Source organism: Lathamus discolor, chromosome 6, assembly GCF_037157495.1.
Source record: "Lathamus discolor isolate bLatDis1 chromosome 6, bLatDis1.hap1, whole genome shotgun sequence".
In the NCBI taxonomy this organism is placed as follows: Eukaryota; Metazoa; Chordata; class Aves; order Psittaciformes; family Psittacidae; genus Lathamus; species Lathamus discolor.
This window is the reverse complement of record NC_088889.1, coordinates 38,744,784-38,764,237: the sequence shown is the minus strand read 5'-3', so window position 1 is coordinate 38,764,237 and position 19,454 is coordinate 38,744,784. Positions and strand designations below refer to the sequence as shown.

At 40.9% G+C, this 19,454-nt stretch overlaps 1 protein-coding gene across 1 annotated transcript; it reads right to left on the bottom strand.

Annotated features, from left to right (window-relative positions):
* Positions 1–894: 894 nt before the first annotated feature.
* FBXO33 (F-box protein 33) lies at positions 895–19,317 on the bottom strand. Its single transcript, XM_065686183.1, has 4 exons — positions 18,791–19,317; positions 12,056–12,166; positions 6,126–6,811; positions 895–3,336 (listed from the first exon to the last, which is right to left on the bottom strand). The coding sequence occupies exons 1-4, from the start codon at positions 19,249–19,251 to the stop codon at positions 3,065–3,067; spliced, it is 1,530 nt and encodes a 509-aa protein (XP_065542255.1). The 5' UTR covers positions 19,252–19,317; the 3' UTR covers positions 895–3,064.
* Positions 19,318–19,454: the final 137 nt, after the last annotated feature.

The window sequence follows — 19,454 nt, the reverse complement described above, 5'->3', positions numbered from 1 at the left end:
CTTCATACCCAGGACTTAAGACAAACCCAATGATTAGACTGCAGACTGGATGCAAAAAAATCAGGCATGGAGCTCTAACAAGAGGCGTCTGTTGACACAGCCTGTATTCCACACTGTGGCTGGAACTGCAGCAAGAGAAAGGACTGCACAACTCTCTCCCATCCTCAAGTGGCCTGTTTCTCCTGCTCATCTTATTTTTCAGCATTAATTAAAAGCAAAGCAGAAAATAGGTTGGACTAAAAAGAGAAACACATTTATGTAACTGAAAGTTAAAACAAGTTACTTCCCAGCTGCATTAAGGTCATTCTCCGTAGAAATGCAGTAATCTGCAGAGATAAAATTAACATCCCGCAGCTCTGTTTAAGCCAGAGGACACAGCATTTGCTTCAGAAGTCACACAGAAAAAGCCAGAAATCTTGATCGCTTTACAACCAGATTTCAGGTGCAGATGCTGCTGAACAATCACTATCAGATTTCACTGCTACATAAGCTTCCCTCCTGAGGCTGAGCCCTGAAAGGCACTAAGTCCCATCACTTTGCTGGAATATGAAAAGCTGTATTTACCTTATCTTTATTACCCACCACATCTTCTCAGTATGCTTGCAAATGATCCTGCTTGGCAAGTCTAGATCTAGTTGACTGCTTAAACCACGAGTAGTGCAGGAAGTCTCAGGCTTGGTAGCAGTTTGGACTACAAGGAAATGGAGATGCAGAAGCTGAAATCAAACCAGTGCTTGGCACGCACACACTGAACAGCCACTCTGACAATCCTCACAGCACAACCAGCCAGTACAGGGCACGGCAGCTCCTCAGAAGCTTACCAGGCACTTGCAGCTTCCATTCAGAAGGCACAGCTACGTACTCTGGGTATGGATAAAACGTCAAACTGAAGCATTGCAGGTATTCAGAATCTATTTAATAGTGGGACACCAAAGAAGTACTACACATTGTTTTTCTTGAGCACATTAGACTTTGATTTAAGCAATTGCAACAGATGCAGCAGGAATTTCTCAAAAATAGTCTTCTATAGTCTATAATCCACAGTTTACTGTATCAGTTTGTAAGTCATATCACAATACACTGTTTGTGCTAACTGGTCCGATAGCCTGATCTTTAGCAAAGCGTCCTTCCCCTTTTTCCACCCCTGCCAAAACCGTTGGCAAAACTCAGCCAAATTAAAAAAAAAAAAAAAAGAAAAGAAAAAATACTGTACGACTTAGTTTAGACTCTTTTTGTTGACCTAAACACAACGGGAGCTACCAGTTACACACAGCTTATCAACGATGGTGCATTTTAATCCTAAAAATCTTCATGCTGATACAATAAAGTATTTTATACAGTGATCAATTTTTAATGCTTTATTCATTGATTAAAAGAATATACATTTAACATAAACCATACAACATCAGTCATCAATTCAAACATTCAGCTGGTTTCCTTACATTTTCTGTCAGGAGTTTTTTTTGTCTGATCACATTTATAAGATAAAATCTCACCACATCTGGCATATACACACACTGTGCCAGTGGATTCACTCTACTGATGTACATATAAAATCCGCATGGTATGTGCTCACTGGAGACAAAACAGCGCACACCTGTCAAAAGGTCATTTTAATATAAGATGGTAAAACCATTTGTAAAACACATATAAACTTTTTCCATAAATAGAATCATATCTGGACATCTGTTGCATAAATTGTGTTTTCCAAAGCTTACAATATAGCAGCCAGGTCTCAGCACTGCTGGGCACCCACGTTGGCCACTTACTTTATTATTGCAGACTGTCCTTTAAACATTAAATGCACAACATTCGTACCACTTAAAACTGGGGTCAGGTGGAAGTCTCACAGAGACCACGTCTGTACCGCGGTTGCCCTGAAACAGTTAAATCGGCTTTTAAAGCCTCTCAGATATAACAAGATTTTAAAACATACTTCATGGAATGTTCTTCATGCATCATAGCAGCTCATACCTGTGATAGAACAAGCTTTGTATTTGCTTCCTTTCCTTCCTTTACATTCACTATTCACAGTGAAACAGGTGCATGTTTGTTAAGAGTTCTGAGGTTGCTGACTGAGCCACAGCACAGCTGTGTACCACAGGTCGAAATTCGACCTTATATATTACAATCTAGCAGTATCTGGCTGGCCAAAAGTTGGCCTGCCCCTGCCAGCATGTGGGCACTTCTTCGTTTTTAATCTATTCTTTGGCAGCTGACACAGGCGCTGACAGAGAAAATCCAGTGACTCGGTTGCTAGGGATTTCACGACTAATGTTTGTTTGCAGGTGTATACCTTTGTACTGAAGTCTTCACTGTTATGTTTTTACCTCATCGGAGTGCACATTCTTGCTTTTTTTTCTTTAAAACTTTGGCCCAAAGCTAACTTCTAAGGAAGATGACAGAACATGAGAATAAACGAGGAGGAGTTTGCAAAGAATCCAAAAGACTACATACAGCTCATGGAGTGGATCTGGAAGTGCAGGTACCTGAACAGCTACTATTTCACCCCACCACTTACCAGCTAGGAAAAGCTGAGAATGGGAGTTAAGTCATGCTTCAGAATCGGCACGTGAAATAAAGCAAGGTGAGAGTCTTACGATGAACAGCCCTGGACAGACTTCTCTTCCTTTATGCCTATTAAGTAGCATGCTACCAGATTAAGCACACAACGACAGCACAGAAATCCACTGGGCTATGGATATGAGTATTAAAAAGGGTTGGCTCCTGAGCACAGAACTCCGATATAAGAGTAAAAATCATTCCAAATGCAGTTATCAGTAGAAGTAAAAGTTAGCTGGCAACCTCGGACAGCCTTTGGCTGTGCCTCTGTAAGGTTTGGTAGGCAAGTCCATTAACCGTGAAAACCCTGAACACTGCCACTTTCAGCTTCTAAACCAATACCCGACTACGTTCTTTGATCAAGAAGTAGAATACACATATATAATTCTATATAGCTAATACTGATTAAACACAGCACAAAAGGGGTTAATTCACACTACTGAAAAAAAAACATAATAGGACCCTACTTGCATATGTAACCACAGGAATTGTAGATAAGGAGCTAAATGCCTTCACTGAAGCTTTGCATCTCTCTGTAGAAGTGACAGGTTGGCTCAGTGAAGACACTGAGCAGCTCTATGTCCATGACAGCATGCCAAGGTCGACCCAATCCGAGAGACACTTGCTCGATGAGATTGTGTACTGGATCCACATCCTGATCAGCCAGTTCTCCTTGGTCAAAATCAATGCTTTCTTCCGTGACTTCCAGAACTTTCAGGTCAGAGCCACGAAGACGAGCAATTGCTATGAGATTATGAGCCCAAACTGTGTAACCTAGGGGGAAGAAGAAGAAGTTGCTCTGTCATTCTGCTACACGGCTTTTTTTTTCTCAGAAGTACATAGTAGCAAACCATCTCAATGTCCTTCTGGACCCATTTGTCACCTTCCATCTGGCAGAATCCCCCTACAGCATGGGGATTTTTTTTTTGGTTCTAAGTGGTAAAGCCCCATCTTGTATTCTGAATAAAGAATTACCAAAAATATTTCAGGTAGTTTGACCAAGCTTTTCCAGATCTAATTTTTGTCCCCACTATCTGTAGAGAAGTGGACTTCCTTGCTACAAGTTATATCTACAATTTCAAACCTTCTGTGATCTGCTTTGTAATAGAAATAAATGGAATTAAACCAAAAAGTAGTCAGTTATTTCAAGTGAACGTACAGAAGGACTGTCTTACAACTGTTTGCGCTAGGAAAAAAGTGTTTGCTTTTGTTATATTAGAGGTAGATTTACCAAAAAAAAAACCAAAACAACCCCAAACCATGCAAACCAAAATCCTCTCCAGGAAACAGGGCACAGCAGTGTATAAATATTAAAAAAAATAAATAAATAAAAATCGACATATATCTTGTTATTCTATCTGAGACTTAAAATAATTACAAAGCTTCGCCCTCTTCCCATTAGTATATATTGGCATCCCTCTTTAAAAACACCTACTGCCTTGTTACCTGTTAGCTTTCTGTACCCTGGCTAAGGCAAATGCTGGGCTCCTCCTTATTCAGATGCAAACCACAAATAACCTGGGAACTTCCCTTTATTGGGAGCTCTGCCAAGTCAGCCCTTCCACTGCAAAAGGAAGGGCTCGTTTCTGCCTTCATCATCATTCTGTTGGTGAGACGCCCACTTAGATTCTGCAGTCTACACAGTATTTGAACAGGGAAAATTAAGCTGCTGGGAAATTAAAACTATATGTAAATAAAAGCCTTTTTCAGAGCTAATAGCAAAGGAGAGGAGGAGGAAACAAAACCCAAACAATCTCAAAACCACCACCACCAGCAAGCAACCCCTGAGTGGTATTGGAAACTGAAAAATAGCCTCTTCAGCAGACAGGAGAAACCTGAGCACTTACATATAAAGTGAATTATGGAGCCAGCAACCATTTTATGGTAAGCCTCAGAAAACGTAAGCGTGAGGCTAAGAAGCTGCACTGAAACACCACAGCATTCTAGATCTTTCTTCCTAGTCATGTTCTTTTCACAGTTGCTATTCTTGAAGAAAGATGCTTATGCTACAGTACCAGAGGAGTTATATTCACAGCTTTAAAACGATCAGAAGGCATTTATAAGCAGCTTAGCTAGCTTCTGTTACAAGGAGGGGAGAAAAGAAGGGGAAAGAATCTGGATCCCAACACCAGAGCAAGGCCGACACTTGGCCATTCTCTCCCCCAGGTATACACGGCATCTCTCCAAATGAACGTGTAGCAACACCTATTTGCTACACAGAACTGTAGAAGGCATTTGCTTTCCCAATACCCTGCACAAACTAATTCCTTCTGCTGAACAGACATGCACTGGTATTAAAAGATACTTACGCTAGCTTATTTCAGGTATTTCACCATATTTGTAAGTTTAGATAATGCATTAGAGGACTTCCCTGTAGGAGGAGGAGGATAATTTAGGGTAATACTTTTTAAATGATTGTTTTTCTTTTAGGTCCTCAAACTTGTACCCAAATGTTAAAAGAAACCCATAAAATGCACATTTAGAGTGGTTCAGTCATGTGCCAGTATCCAAAATCAGGCAGACCTGGAAATTATAAAGGAAAGGCAGCTGAACTGATCTCCCCACCACCACCTTCCTCATAATTTCTCAGAAGACAGTGGAAAAAACCTTTTTCTAGCACATACAGCACGACCTTCTCACTGCAACCAAGGAAATGTGAATGTACGGCCTTCACTGCTGAAGGTCTCTCCCTGTTTGTGCTGAATGACTGGAGCTTTACTCCCCCAAGCAGTCAGAGGACAGCTTATTCTTATGCAACACAATACAGAGTCATTATTTAACTCCTTCATGCATCGTCACACTTGGTCTTGGTAAGCTGATTCCAGCACAAAGAACTATTCTGAACTATTTCAGTTTCAGGTGCCTTCAAATTTGCTAAACAACTGTAACCTCCGTCAAGTACTGTACTGGAGAGAGCTGAATATAAATGCAGGTTTTTATTATTATTATTTGCAATGATATGGCAAATAAATAGGTGGGATAAACCTAGTTCTGGTATTACTGGTGAAACCAATGCACCCACTGAGCCATCCTCCTCTGCACTGTACTTTTCAGCTTTCATCTGCTCGCAAAGTCTTACCAAACTGGTAACAGACTTCCTATCACTCAGCCTTAGGGCACTTCCCCATGTTATTTACAAACAGGAAGCACAATCATTTCATCTTGCCAGCGTATGAGCTCACAGTAAAACAGCAAATGTTTTCAGTGTTCACGGTCACACAACCAGCCACCTGGTAGAACTTGCATAATGCAGACCACTTTCAGGATAAACCCCCTTGAATGCTCAGTTCTTAGTGATCCTCGCTTCTGTGAAAAGCCTAATAAAATCCTATGTGACTTCTCAACAGAAGTTAGTAAGCTACAAATACTTTCAGAACTCGTACACAATAAACACCTTCAAATTTTCAAACACAAAAAAATCTGTACAAGGTACAACAGAACGCATAGCAACCATGCAGCAGACTTTTCAACACCACTCCACTAAAACACATTGTGATTAAAAAGGCCAAAGTGCTGTAAGTATTTTGAAGTCATATACTATGCCCGCAGAGTATACTACCTACCATGAACAGCCAGGAGAGACAGCCTTGTGCACCTCCAGGCTAGTAAGACAAGTGGATCTTCATTCCGGTTGTCGCTGAGATCTGGGAAACCAGACATATCTATCACATCATTCATTAGTATAAAGTGAGTGAGGAACTTGTCATACTGCCTGGATATGAGGTCAACAACAGCCCCTGAAACACAAGTGATGTAGCTGTCAAAGTGAATCCTCTCTAAGGGGATACTGGGCTTAAGAATCCTTAACATATCATCACTTTTGACATCAAAGGCCATTATATAGACCCGAAGATTAGTGCTGTTGCGAGTCAGCTCCTTCCAATTCTCATCTTCTGGCATACTGTCCAATGACTTGTGCATTATGGAAACACTGTGGACCAGGAGAGACAGTCGATGCAAAGGCACATGATTGCTATCAGCCAGGACTCTTGCCATTTCAGCTGTAAAATCACAGAAATCCAAAGCGAGCGAACGCAGATTGACAAAGCGCTCCAATTCAACCGCGGTGATAAGAGTGGTATTACCAGGGATGTGGTTGTCCAATAAGCTCAGATGTTCCATGGTGTTGGCTATAGGGTTTGACAAGGAGGACAATGATGTGGGAGTTACTATTTGCAGCATAAACCCACAAGACAGCCATTTCAATTGCCTGCTATTGCCTAATATCTCTTCAAACAGCTGTTGGATTCTGCAAAGGAAACAAAACAGACAATGATCCTGTTAAACATGGTCTAGTCGTACCAAATGCATACCATTCTATTTTTTATTCCAGATTCTTCTTTCATTTAATGGCCTTATTCTGTAGGGAGGTGCTATTATTATGGTTCTTGCAAACTACAAATGTTAGAACCTGACTTTGCAGACGTCCCACAGCAATTTAACCCTCACTGCATGGAGAAAAGGTTAAAATTGTAAGCCATCTTGTGAAAAATAAAGTATTTTGTCTTTGAAAACCAGTGGCACACTATGAACCTTCATTTCATGTATTTTCCAGTACGTATTTAACACCCTCCCACATGCATTTTAAGGTTATGCAAATAAGAAAACCTGTAATGCTTTTAAAACATAGCTCTTGTTTTTAAAAACAGCTTTTTGTATTTGCTAACCTCTCCAGAACTGCAAATTCAGTATGGGAAAAAAAAGTAATTTTCAATGAAAGGTTGCAGAAACTTGACTTTGAGCATAAGTCAGAATGATCTCAAGCTACCTCCTTGACTCTGCTCATTAAAGGGTAAAGAGCAAACATATAAGATGATTCTTTAAATAATTCCAAAGGTACAGCTAACTGGATTTTCAAGTGTCAACAGGTTTTAAGTTTTACCGAGGCAATTTGGACCTGGTACAATTTCAGCCTCAGACAAATTCAAATGACAAGTGCTCTTTGAGCTTATGTTTTAGGACATGTATGTGGATGAGCATTTGATCTCAAACCCTGGTCAGCCAGAGGAAAAAAAATCAGTGTTTAAGGGACGCAGCTGAGACAGGTTATGACAGTTCCACAAAATGTCAAGAAATAAGATGTAAACACCTCCAGCACAAAACAGCAGAAGTTTGTGCCTCAAATCAGCTAGTGTTTTGCACAGAACGCTTCTTTCTTTATTGCTAGGAGTATCTGCAGACTTTATGCATCTAAGCAAAACACTGTTACAAAGTTGTTATTCTCATCCATGTATCTTTAACAGAGATATTAAAGGCTTATTTAGCCCAATATCCTGACTGACAGCAAAGAAACACTGACGCCGCAAGTGCAACAGAACAAGGAAAGCTCGTAGGGGCATTTCTCAAATTATCTCCCCATTTCCAAACACTTGTAACTCAGACCCACAGGCCGAGGCGGCTCTTCGTATTTAGTAATGCTCAGCGACCCCGCTTCTACAAGTTTATTCACATATGCGTTTAGCAACTGTAACATCTAGTAACAGAGAATCCTGCAGGGTGATTTCCCCCCCTTCGTGCTCACCCTGAACCTGTCACCTACCACCTTTGATGCCCCATAATCCTTCTGTTTTAAGTTTAGAGATCAATCCTTATTCATCCTCTCCCTCTGCAAATCCTTATTCATCCTCTCCCTTGCTTGCATGTGCTTTCTTCTCCTAAAAACATACTGTGTTTGCAAGGTCTGACTTCTCTTTGTAAGTGGAAAAGTTGGTGTGATTACTGTATTTATCTATTATACACCTCAGAATAGTTCCCAAGACTTTGCCTAGTATAGTCATTGGGTTTAAAGACTTCAGTTCTTCCAGATATTCTCTGATTTTCTGATTACTTTTTTTTAGCTGAGGACTGGCAACTGTGACACAAACGAAACAGTTTTAAACATCAGATCAAGAGTCACAGATAGGGTAGTTTTGCTATTTTATTCCTAAACTGTTCTACAGCTCAGATGAGCCCGGTTTGATCCTGGCAATGTCTGTTTCACAATTATGCCTGATGACGCTTAAATTGAGGGCAGCTTCTCTGACAATCCTCCAACCCCCAAAGAAAAAAGTTCTACCACAGAAACCTCTCTAATTACTTCCAATGAACAATGACTCTTCCCTCCCCACTCTCACCATATACACCTACAAATGGCGCTGTAATGGTTGCAGCAATGGTAGTTTATTTTTTAATAGCTTAAGTAGTCAATCTTAATAGTGCTTGTAATATTTTACAGAACAATTGAAGAGATGACAAATCAATTTTGAGATGCTTAGTAGAATACAGAACACTATCATCTATATACCTCACTGCACTAAAAAAGAATCTGTTTAAATTGTGCTTCTCATATGACTTAAACATCTAAGTTAGAAGAGTACTGTTCTAGTACTCACTCACACAATTTAACACGAGATACAGGACAAAATTCTGCAGCTGTAGGATGGGTTTTCTCCCATATGGGTACTGCATTAAATAACTTCTTAAAAGAGAGATACTGATTTAATGCTATCTACACATCAGCTTATTAGTACAAGCAGCAAAGTATTTATACAAGTATTTAGATTTGTGGTGACAAGTCTACCAACCTGTAGGTTCTAAGAAAACTTTCCCCAGTTCTTTGCCAATTTAATAAAAAGAGATCAAACATGTCAATTGAGAACACTTAAGAGTAATCACTTTTTGATTGTTTTTAATACCTGATTTGTGTAAGTCCAGACAAGAAGTGCCCATATAAAAGACAGGCCATTAGTTTTAACGTATTTCAAATAAGTCTTTCAAACACCCTATCAGGGTTTTTTCCTCCCTTGCACACTCTTTGAGTATATCCTATTTTTCATAAGCAGACTGTGTCTAACTGGAGTTTGCAAAAGTTCAAACTATGTTCTAGAAATGTAAACATAATAAGTGAATATTTGGGAATTAGCACCTGCTTTATTATCATAGTAATTTTTACTTCAACTGCTTAACATGTAGTACAATATTTATCCTAACTTACGCACAGTTATCTAAAAGCTCACTTATAAAACTAAAGTTTAGGAATGGTTCAGTATCTGTAACACAAAATATAAGCAGAGCTCAGCACATGCAAGAAAGCAACATAACCTAATGATGCCTCAACAAGTATATATCAGTCCCCTTTCCTTCCTGTAAGGAACAACTGTGGGATGTTCACTATCAACCTGAATCCTACAAATGATCATACCGGAGCAGAACAGATTAGAAAAAAACCTTCAAAATAAGTTAGTTTCCCAATTAATGCCTGAAATGGTGCTTTCAGCCAGAGGACAGACCAAAGCCTGATTAGACAGGCTGATTCGCTATTTAAGCCCAAAGAACAGCCCTGACCAGTACTGAAGCACATCAATGTCCCTGCACAGAAAGCAAACATACTACTACGATGCATATGGAGCCCCTCTGTTTAATTCAAAAAGGTCAATCAAAATATTTTGTTTAATAACAGAGGCTAAACTCATTCTTTTGGGAATCAAATCATCTGAACCACTCAGATAAATCACAGGAAGCAGATTTCAGAAAGCCAAAATTTTAAACTCTTTGTTCAACTCAAGACAAATGCATTATTTATGCTGACGCTTAGCTCCCAACGCTAAGGAACTGAGTTGTAAAGAGAATTTCAGAAAGGAACTAGGGACATGTAAGCTATACAGAAAAAGAACAAGCATTACGAACCCATGCTGATCAGTGCAAAAGTGTTATTTTTGAAGGTACAATCCAAAGCCTCCTCTCCCTCAGAACAATCCTTAGTTTTATCTTGGAGGAGCATCCTAATGGTTCTGTGCTAGCAGAGATTCCACACACAATCTGTTACACCCAGCTCAATGCTATGGACTTCAGGAAATGTCACATTTTCTTCCCCAACTGCTTTAATTGCAGGAAGTTTCTGAAACAGCTAGTAATGTTTATCACCATATGAGTTCCAAAATCCTCAACTACCAATAATGCTGTCTCCAAAGGTTGCTCAGCATCTTCCAGGGTTAGTTACCAGCACCAGTGCTTTACAACTTAACTGATGCAAACACCACATACAAGAGACAAGACTAAAGAGCCATAAAAATTTACTTCCTGAAGTAAATCTGCTGCTAGTGCTAATGAACTTGAGAATATCAAGTAAAACACTGACAGCTTTCCTTTAATTTAGAAAAGGACCAGCAGGTCCCAAATACATTGTTTTATTCTAGAAAACAGAAAAAACCCCACCAAAGCCAAGCAGACAAAAAAGAGGCAGCATTTATTTGCTCATTCCAAAATGTGCAAAGGTCAACATTCACCCAAAAGACTAACTTGAAAGTAGATACTGGGCTTTGAGGGGTTTATGGCTCTGAAACATGCATACTTATTTTTGTTACTTGTTTGAAGAAATGTTTCACCATGCACTCAGCTGAGTAAACATCTGCTTAGATGGCTCTCTTCAAACCCCTTGGCAAAGATTTGATTATATATTTATGTTTTGACAATAAAGGATATGAAAAAAAGGAGCTTTCACCAAATCAGGTTTTATCTGCACACAGCACAACAGTACATATGTTACATACGCTCCAAGTTCTGCATTCTAAGCATAATGGATGACACAGTATGTGACACACATCTGTATTTGCAGTTTTGCAAACTTATGACAGGACCAAACCCTTACATTTTGATGGTTGTGTTCACATACATACATTGATCTGATCATATACCTATGCTACTTCTAGAACCACTAAAAAAAAAATACCAGCAGAGCTCGCAAGTGGCTGTAATTATTTCACTCCTAAGCTACTGGGAGAAAGATGTTTAAAGAGACACAAATTAAAATTCAGAATTTATCTGCATGGAAGGTTTTAGCAGAACTGCTAAAACAGTTAACTTAGCATCACTCCTTCTACGGAAATTTATTCCAAAGTCAGTAGCTTTTGACACTGTATTTAACCTTTTCCAAAGAAGAACTAGCTATTTTGATGGTAAGCATTCAAGGACTGTACCATATGTAATTATGGCAAGCTACAATACACCTCTGCACTAAACAAGCACATTGTGAGCTACGTTCTTCCAGGAATTCTGCAAATACATAACCTAGTTTTGAAATGCAACTCAAAGTAAGTTGTTTGTATTTATGTTCTCTTTCAAGTTTACTTCCTACATGTCCTTAATTATTGTGAAATACAACAGATTACTTATTTTTCTAATTTTTTTCATGTGCAGCAATAGTAGAGGTGCTGGTAACAACACGCCATCCTTCTTCCACTCTTGGTGCCATTAACACATTGTTTCTAGAACACAGTGAAAAGAGGAAAGAAAGGATTCTCACCCTGCTGAGAAAGGGAGAAATAAAAAGCCACAAAAATAGACTACTTCATATGAATAGCAGGAACAGAAATCAACTCAATTTAAGAATTTAGATTCTCATCCAATTAAAACATTTAAAAGCTTTCTCAGTCACATATTTCAGGCATGAAAATCTGTGCTATGTTATCTGTTTTTATTATTTTACTGTACTTGATAATTTAAAAATATAACTTACTGCTTAATCTTCTTGCCATCAGGGTCAACCTTACCGAGGTATGTATTTGATATACTTCCATGTTGCTGCAGAATACTTATATCCCCAAAGAGACTTAACTTCTGGAGGTTCCTGTGAAACATCAAAATAAAAAGGAATCTGTAAGGAATCATTCTGGACAAGACAAGACACTGGCAATAAGAACACATTATTACATGGAACATATAGTCTGTTTTGGGGAAACATCCTACTGTCCCAGAATACAGGCACATATGGAACTACAGAAAAAGAGACTGGAGGGGAAAAGGACAACACAAAGTGCTAAATCCAGCTGTAAAAGCAAATGCCAGTTTTCAGTCACTACAGTATTTTCAGTACGCCAACACCATAACAAAAACTTTTAGCAGTGCTTCCATGCCCTTTTTAGTCCTTAGAACATGTGTGTTAAGTGTCGCAGGCAAAAACATCAAATATCTATTCTTTTTAACATTTAACTCTTCATCGAATGCCCAGACAGAACGCAACCACAAACAATCCTGCCTGAGCACTTATGTATTTCAGCTGGGTTACAAATGGGAGCCCAAACCTGCCTCAGCTGAGGTAAACACGTTACAAATGGGAGCCCAAACCTGCCTCAGCTGAGGTAAACACAAACCTCAGACAGGAAAACCAAAAGCTCCCAACACTGCGTCTAATTTCTGTTACACCAAATCAGGGGAAGCTGTTCTAGCTTTTCCAATCAGTGACCAGAAGAGGATTAGTGGTCCACCATGACATACAATTCTGATTTCTCGAAGGGATGCCTAAAAAGAAGTGAATGAGCATAAGTTTATGCTGGACATGGCTCAGGGTGCTAGACAGTTTTCCTTTCCTTAGTACAGTTTATTTCTAACTTGCATCTTTTATATTCCTAAAAATTATCAAGCAAGAGATATGGAAACGACTGCAGTTTTAGAGTAGCTGTGTGGCATTTACTTTTGAGATTTTTAGGGTTTTTTAAACTAAGTTTTGGGTAACATTTTTAATACATGCTGTGAAGTAGATTTACTCCTAACATGCAAGGACTAGTCTGCAATTAATTAACATGGCAGAAACTCCAGTTTCATCATAACTGGATACATGAGTTGAATTAATCTTAAACAGCAGGTGCCAATTAACCTGTAGCTGACAATTAAGTGAGTTACATAAATCCTTATTTCTGCTGGCTTACAAATCGTATGCTAATACTTCAGATCAGCTTTGAGGAAAATGCTGTACAATTACATTGCTCAAGCACAGAGATGCTCTGGTGCCATCTCACTACTTCCGCAGTATGAATTGATATTCTACCAAGAGGAGGGGAAAAGAAAAAGAAAAGTATCGAGTAGTCAGGTTTTACATTTTTAAGTAAGTATTAAATGCAGTCTGTAACTGGGATCTACCATAAATCATAACTTTATTTGAAGTTCCCGTATTCAATAACCATATACTAGTATCCTGAAATCTACTCAATGCTGCGTTTGCTACTTTTCTTGTACAGGTGAAGAACAAGCTCATACCAAGATCCACAAGCTTCCTACAGAGTCAGGCAAATACTGGGGCAAAATAACTAGATTTTAAAACTGTTTCAGAAATTTTAACCATTCAATATCTAGGCTTTAAAATACAGGACTATTGTACCGATGACACATTTATATAAAATGAGCCCTGACCACATGCTCAATATTCTATGACTCTTGACATTCTGACAAAGACAATGCCTGATCATACTGAAGAACAAGCTTGGCAGGGAAATCTGTGAAGATACAGGCACCACCACCTCTTCTTCCCTCGAAAGTCTTAAGAGTGCTGTGACAGGGAAAGCAGCAGAAACCTCCACCTGGTGTGAAAGGCAGTGTTCACAGACAGTGTTGTAATTAAGTTTTTATCTTCTGATCTTGGTGACTTAATTCTGAGAGCTGAGACAAAATGCCATCTTCAGATAATTTTGAATCACCTGCATTATTTTCATCACACATGGGTCTTGTTTTGTGCTACTCATACCCCCAGTGGATGCTACTGTAGGCAGGTATACCCCCCGTGGATGCTGCTTTAGGCAGGTATTCATTTTAGAGCCACCAAACTACAGGACACATGAAGCACTTTACTAGTATCTCACATTTTTACTATATTTATTTGATTGCCATTTAACATGCGACAGAGACACATGAAGAAGTACTCTGCCTCAAAACTTAAGCAATTAAAACATCCAGTTATTTTTCCATTCACAGCACAGTTAATACCATCAACAAACCTGGCCACAGTTCAACACAATATCAGATTTTTGTTACTATCTGCAGTGTCATATAATCTCTATGGCGTTCAGCTCACATCTCATCTTTATGTCAGAGAGTTAGTAAAGTGATCGCTGTTTAAATAAAATTTAGAAGTTGTCATATTTTCTAAAAGTCGTAAGGGCATCTTAATCCTATGCACTACCCATATGCAGAGCTGGGGAAAAAAGTGTGTTTTGGGGGGATTTCTACACTATTCATTTTCCATTAACTCAAAAAGCATGCTAAAGGCAGTAAGAATCTTCGCAGGCCTCATCTTCAGTTTTGGTCGGTCTTTCTGAACAACCAAATTAAAAAAAGAACAAAATGGCCTTGCTTACATTCAACATGAATAAAGTGGTATGGCACATACTGTATTGTTATACTAGTTTTTGCCAGTTTAAGCTGCCTGCTCAGACCAACAGAAGAGAGTCATTACAAAACCTCAAATACAGATGCAGTGTACTGTTTTGAGCCACTCACCAATTTCTGGTAACTCTGAGATAGATACTACACTTTGCCAAGATACCACAGTTTTACTACAATCTTGCATTTTTGTTTTCACAGCAAAGATCAAACGGGTCACACAGATGACCACACTGGAGAGGAAAGGGGGTGTGTGTGTGCGTATGTTACCACCTTCCTATCTTTCTTTGTAAGCGGCTAAAGGAGAAACCATACTTTGGGATTTCAGAGTTGCATAAAAGAACACAGAATTCTTCTCCTGAATGACCAGCAGGGCAGGTGCTTATTAGGTGCTGTGTGCACTAGAATGACTCCGAAAAGTTTGTCACCCTCCTACCTGCTTTCTAGAACTTAGTTTTGAAAAATCAATTTGAGGCAGCACACATTACTAGGATCTCTTAAGAGCCACTAAGCAAAAATTTGCCCCTTCAAATATTGCCACAGAACATTATAGCAACACACATCCCTTTGGTTTTGGGTTTGTTTTGTTTTTTAATAGGAAGAACATCAACTGTTCAGCAATAATATACTTTGTTACTTTGCTTCATTTACTGCCATAAATATAACAGGTCATGTGAAAGTCACAGATCACTAAATGTTACCAAAGTAGGGTTTATAATTAAATAAATCATGGATTTTTAGAGCTTATCACAGTCCCAGTGCTATTAAAGCAATATTTTGGGAGTAATATGCTGCTAACCACAAAATTAAGTTTCTGGCAACTTGAGCTCTACCTGAAACATAAAACAGGCCTAGAACATACCTTTTTGGATTGTAACTGCCTGTCAGCAGCAACACTCGTCAGAGTATTTTCAGTTGTTTTTAAATCAAGTTGCAGACAAGCAGATACTTCCTTAATTCCATCAGAATTAGCAAAGGCCACACTGAAATATTTTTCTAGAGACTTAATATGCAGACTTGCTTAGAAATTATCAATTTTACATTGTACAGAAAATGCTTTTCTTAGCAAAAATACACATTGTTCTCCTCTACCCAAGAGAGCATTTAGAAATTACATTACTTTTAGTCATTCTTTTTCTTAGGTCCTGTAGTATTGTAAATCCTCAAGGAATTCTAGAGCCATCTGAAGTACATTTTTTTTCCTGCAAGGAGGGGGTGTGCGTGCTACTGTGTTGTTTAATAGTAGATTAAAAAGCTCACAACAAGATTACAAGGTTAAGAAACAGCATACCATTTCACAAAAGTAGATTTCTTGCTTCCCAGTTCTGAAGTATCAGATGGAAGCTCTTTGAAGTTCTCTGCCAAAAAGCTATCATAAGGGCTGACAGGAGTTATGAAAGAACCATCCTGTTTTAAACTTAATTCCAAAAGGAATGCATTTACAGTGATTCAGCCACTCCAGAATTTAAAAACACTGCTGTTTCCAACATTTTGGAAACTAGAATAGCTATCCCACGTACAGGAACATACGGCAAACACAGGAAAGAATTATTAATTATCCTTGCATTACAGACGAATAAACAGAAGCAGAGAAATAAAGTGACTGGTCATCCTTTCGACAAAGCTAAGCATCAGGCAGTTGACAATGCCTCCGGTTTAGACATGTCGTCACAGTCAGAACTAAGCAGCAATGTGGCATATGCTAATGATCCTTCCCAAGCTCTACTTAAAGAGCTAAAACACAATGTTCTACACACAAGACAACCGGTTATCGGTAGCTACCCTGCAAGGAAAAAAATACTTCAAAATAAACTAAAACCTTTGTCTGTTCGAGGAGGGTAAAAATCAGTCTATTGGGAAAGTAAATATGAATAAAAGGTCAACTGTTTAATGCAAACCCCCTCCACAATTTTTTAAACTCTCACAAAGCACCTTTTGTAATAACCAGGTACCCTCTGTTCCCAAGTCATACATTATTCATCTCAAAACAAATAAGCAGCGTGCAAATGATTTGCAGACATCAAAAAAGCACAGTAACACAAATTCCTATCAAAATGGTAACTTTTCACCCCTGGTTTACCACCAAAATTATACTAATCTAGCAGAAAACAGGTACTGGAGAAACAACTACTTCTACATACTATTTTACTGCAGTCCTGATCCACACTGGGCACAGAGAACCTGTAAAAAGAACTTCAGAAAGCAACTGTCCTTTTCAGAAGAAAAGGTGTATCAAAAGCCATCTCACAATGCAATTAACTTTGACAGCCTCATATTTTAGTGAGATGGGGGGAAGCATTCTAGTTTTTCCAACAAAACCCCAGGTAACATCTCCTGCAAATACTCTTTATTTTAAAATTCCAAGTCCATGTAGTCCAAGATATTTGTCTCAGATCAGATAATCACCACCAACATCACTTCGACATTTTTTCCACTTATGACATTAGCTGGATTTCCCAAAGATTCAACAGTTCAGCAAAAGCTCCTTAAAAGCAAGAGAAGCCCAAACAAGACAGACGATCACGATCTGCATACCGAGGATTGGCTGGGCAAGAAATAAATTAAGACAAAAGTGAACTGGGACCCACGAGCCGTTTTCAGAAATAAGGTTTGTAACTCTCAGCCATCACAGCTGCACCACAGGGAAGTACCTGCTGGGCACAGCAGAGCAGAGGAACTGAAAGTGTGACTTCACATACCACATTTGCTTTCAGCTCAAACCAACGAGGAATTATTTGAAGTCCTCTTGCTACAATTGAAAATAAAGCAGCAGGAAAGGCCTCAAACTATGCTCTAATCTATCCAGAATCAAAGAGGGGTGGTGATCAGATCATGATTCAGTTATATGCAGCTTTCCAAAGGCCATCCACAACATTTAACTCATCCTAAAGATACCTTAAAATACTTGCAGTTTGGGGGTTTGGCTTTGGGTTTGGTTTTTTTTTAATTTCCTTGATAAGTGAAGCTATATGCACACAGAGGGGAGGCAATATTAACCATTTCCTATCCTAAACTCTGTATGGATTTCCAAACACATCACAAACTAACATCCTTGTTTTCCTGTCGTAGGTGCTGTCTGGAGGCCACATATTAAGATATCTGATTATTATCTTTCTAAAAAGATATCTGTCTTGATCACACCCACACACGGCAAAGAGAATGCAAGTAGTTTCACTTTAAAGAACTCCAACCTCAGGAAATTATCTAGCCTGCAAAAGTCTGTAAAAAGCACGATCCAAACACTTCTTAAGTCCGAACACCAGGAAAATATTTCTATCATTTAAACTCAATTTCGTCGAGAAAATCCTACGTCTGAAGTATTTTTTCAAACAAAACCACATCTCCTATTTAAAACTGAGTCAAATCTCAGTTTAGCCGGCAACAGCAGGGCTGGCATGAAAGCTCATTTTTTCAACGGCAAAATCCCTCATAGCTAGAAAGGTGTTTCATTGGGGCAGTATTCCATCCTTCTCAGTCCTGAAAGGTACCGGTGATGCCATTTTCTCGCGGCATTAATTATTTTTCAGTCATGCATAAGAGGTCTAAATCCTGTCGCTAGCAAGGCTTATATTTTCAAGTGAGAAAGGTGCCTTGTTAGGCACCAAATTCAAACTCCCGGCTCTCACTCGCTTCACGGCAGTTGCATTCCCCCCTCCTTCGGAAAGACGAAGGAGTTTTTATTACTGCAGTTACATCTGTTTCGCATATTGACTAGCCGCTTGCCAACTAAACGCCTGCGTTTACATTCCCTATCAAGCTACAGAAGAGAACAACCGGGCAGTGCGAAGCAGCGCGCCTCCGCTTCTGCTCAGCTCGCAGCCGCACAAACATCAGGATTTCCCGGGCCGGCAACGCGGGGCTCCTTGGGCCTTCCCCGCGCAGCCCCAGCAGGAACCGGCCGCCGCGGGTCTTCCACAGGGGCCACTGCCGGCTGCGGGCGTCGCCCTCTCTCGCGAAAGCGGACAGGACGGCCGGGCCCGGGCCCCGCGTGGCTCAAGAGGCTTCTGCGCTCCGCCCGCCCTCTTCCCCCGCTGCCTCGCCTCACGCTCCCGCCGGGCGAAGCGCGGCCCGCTCCCCTGCCCTGCCCCGGCGGCGGTACCTGTTGTTCCGGACGCTGCTCAGGACGCACAGCACCAGCTCCAGGTAGGTCCTCAGCAGGTCGAGCCAGCGCGGGCACAGCGGCGGCGCCTCCCCGTCGCCCGCCGCGGCGGCGCCCTCGCTCGCCGCCGCCGCCGCCGCTACCACGGCCCCCCCTCCGCCGCCGCCGCCGCTGCTGCTGCTGCTGCTGGGGTAGTTGTCGGCGGCGAACTGTACGCGGAGCTCACGGACGAACCAGCCGCACTTCCGCATGAGGAACTCGAGGCGCGGGCGCTCGGCCGGCGAGACGCGGAGACTGAGGCGGAGGCGCGGCCACAGGGCCGGGTAGAACAGGCACTCCCGCCAGTGCGAGCAGGCGGCCGAGGCCCGCAGCCTGTCGGGGCCCGCCAGGAAGGAGAAGATGTGGACCACCAGCTCGCTGGGGAGGGAGCCGGCGCCCACCGCCTCCCCGCACACCGACATGCCTGGCGCCGGCCCGAGCCCCGCTGCGGCGGCCCCAGGCGGCGGCCCCGGCCTCGCCTCCAGCTCCTGCGACAAAAACAACAACATCAATGACAAGGCGGAGGGGGCGGGCACCGGCCGGGACGCGGCTGCTGCCGGGACGCACCACCCGCGCCGCCGCCGGGGGGTGGGCGGGGGGAGGAGGGGCGGAGCGGGCCCTACCA

Excerpts from the sequence above, each read along its gene's own strand:
- FBXO33 (XM_065686183.1), bottom strand. The coding sequence starts at position 19,251 with ATGTCGGTGTGCGGGGAGGCGGTGGGCGCCGGCTCCCTCCCCAGCGAG. Across the intron at positions 12,167-18,790 it reads AGCAGCGTCCGGAACAACAG|GAACCTCCAGAAGTTAAGTC; the intron begins GTACCGCCGCCG and ends GATGTTTCACAG. Across the intron at positions 6,812-12,055 it reads GATGGCAAGAAGATTAAGCA|AATCCAACAGCTGTTTGAAG; the intron begins GTAAGTTATATT and ends TTTCCTTTGCAG.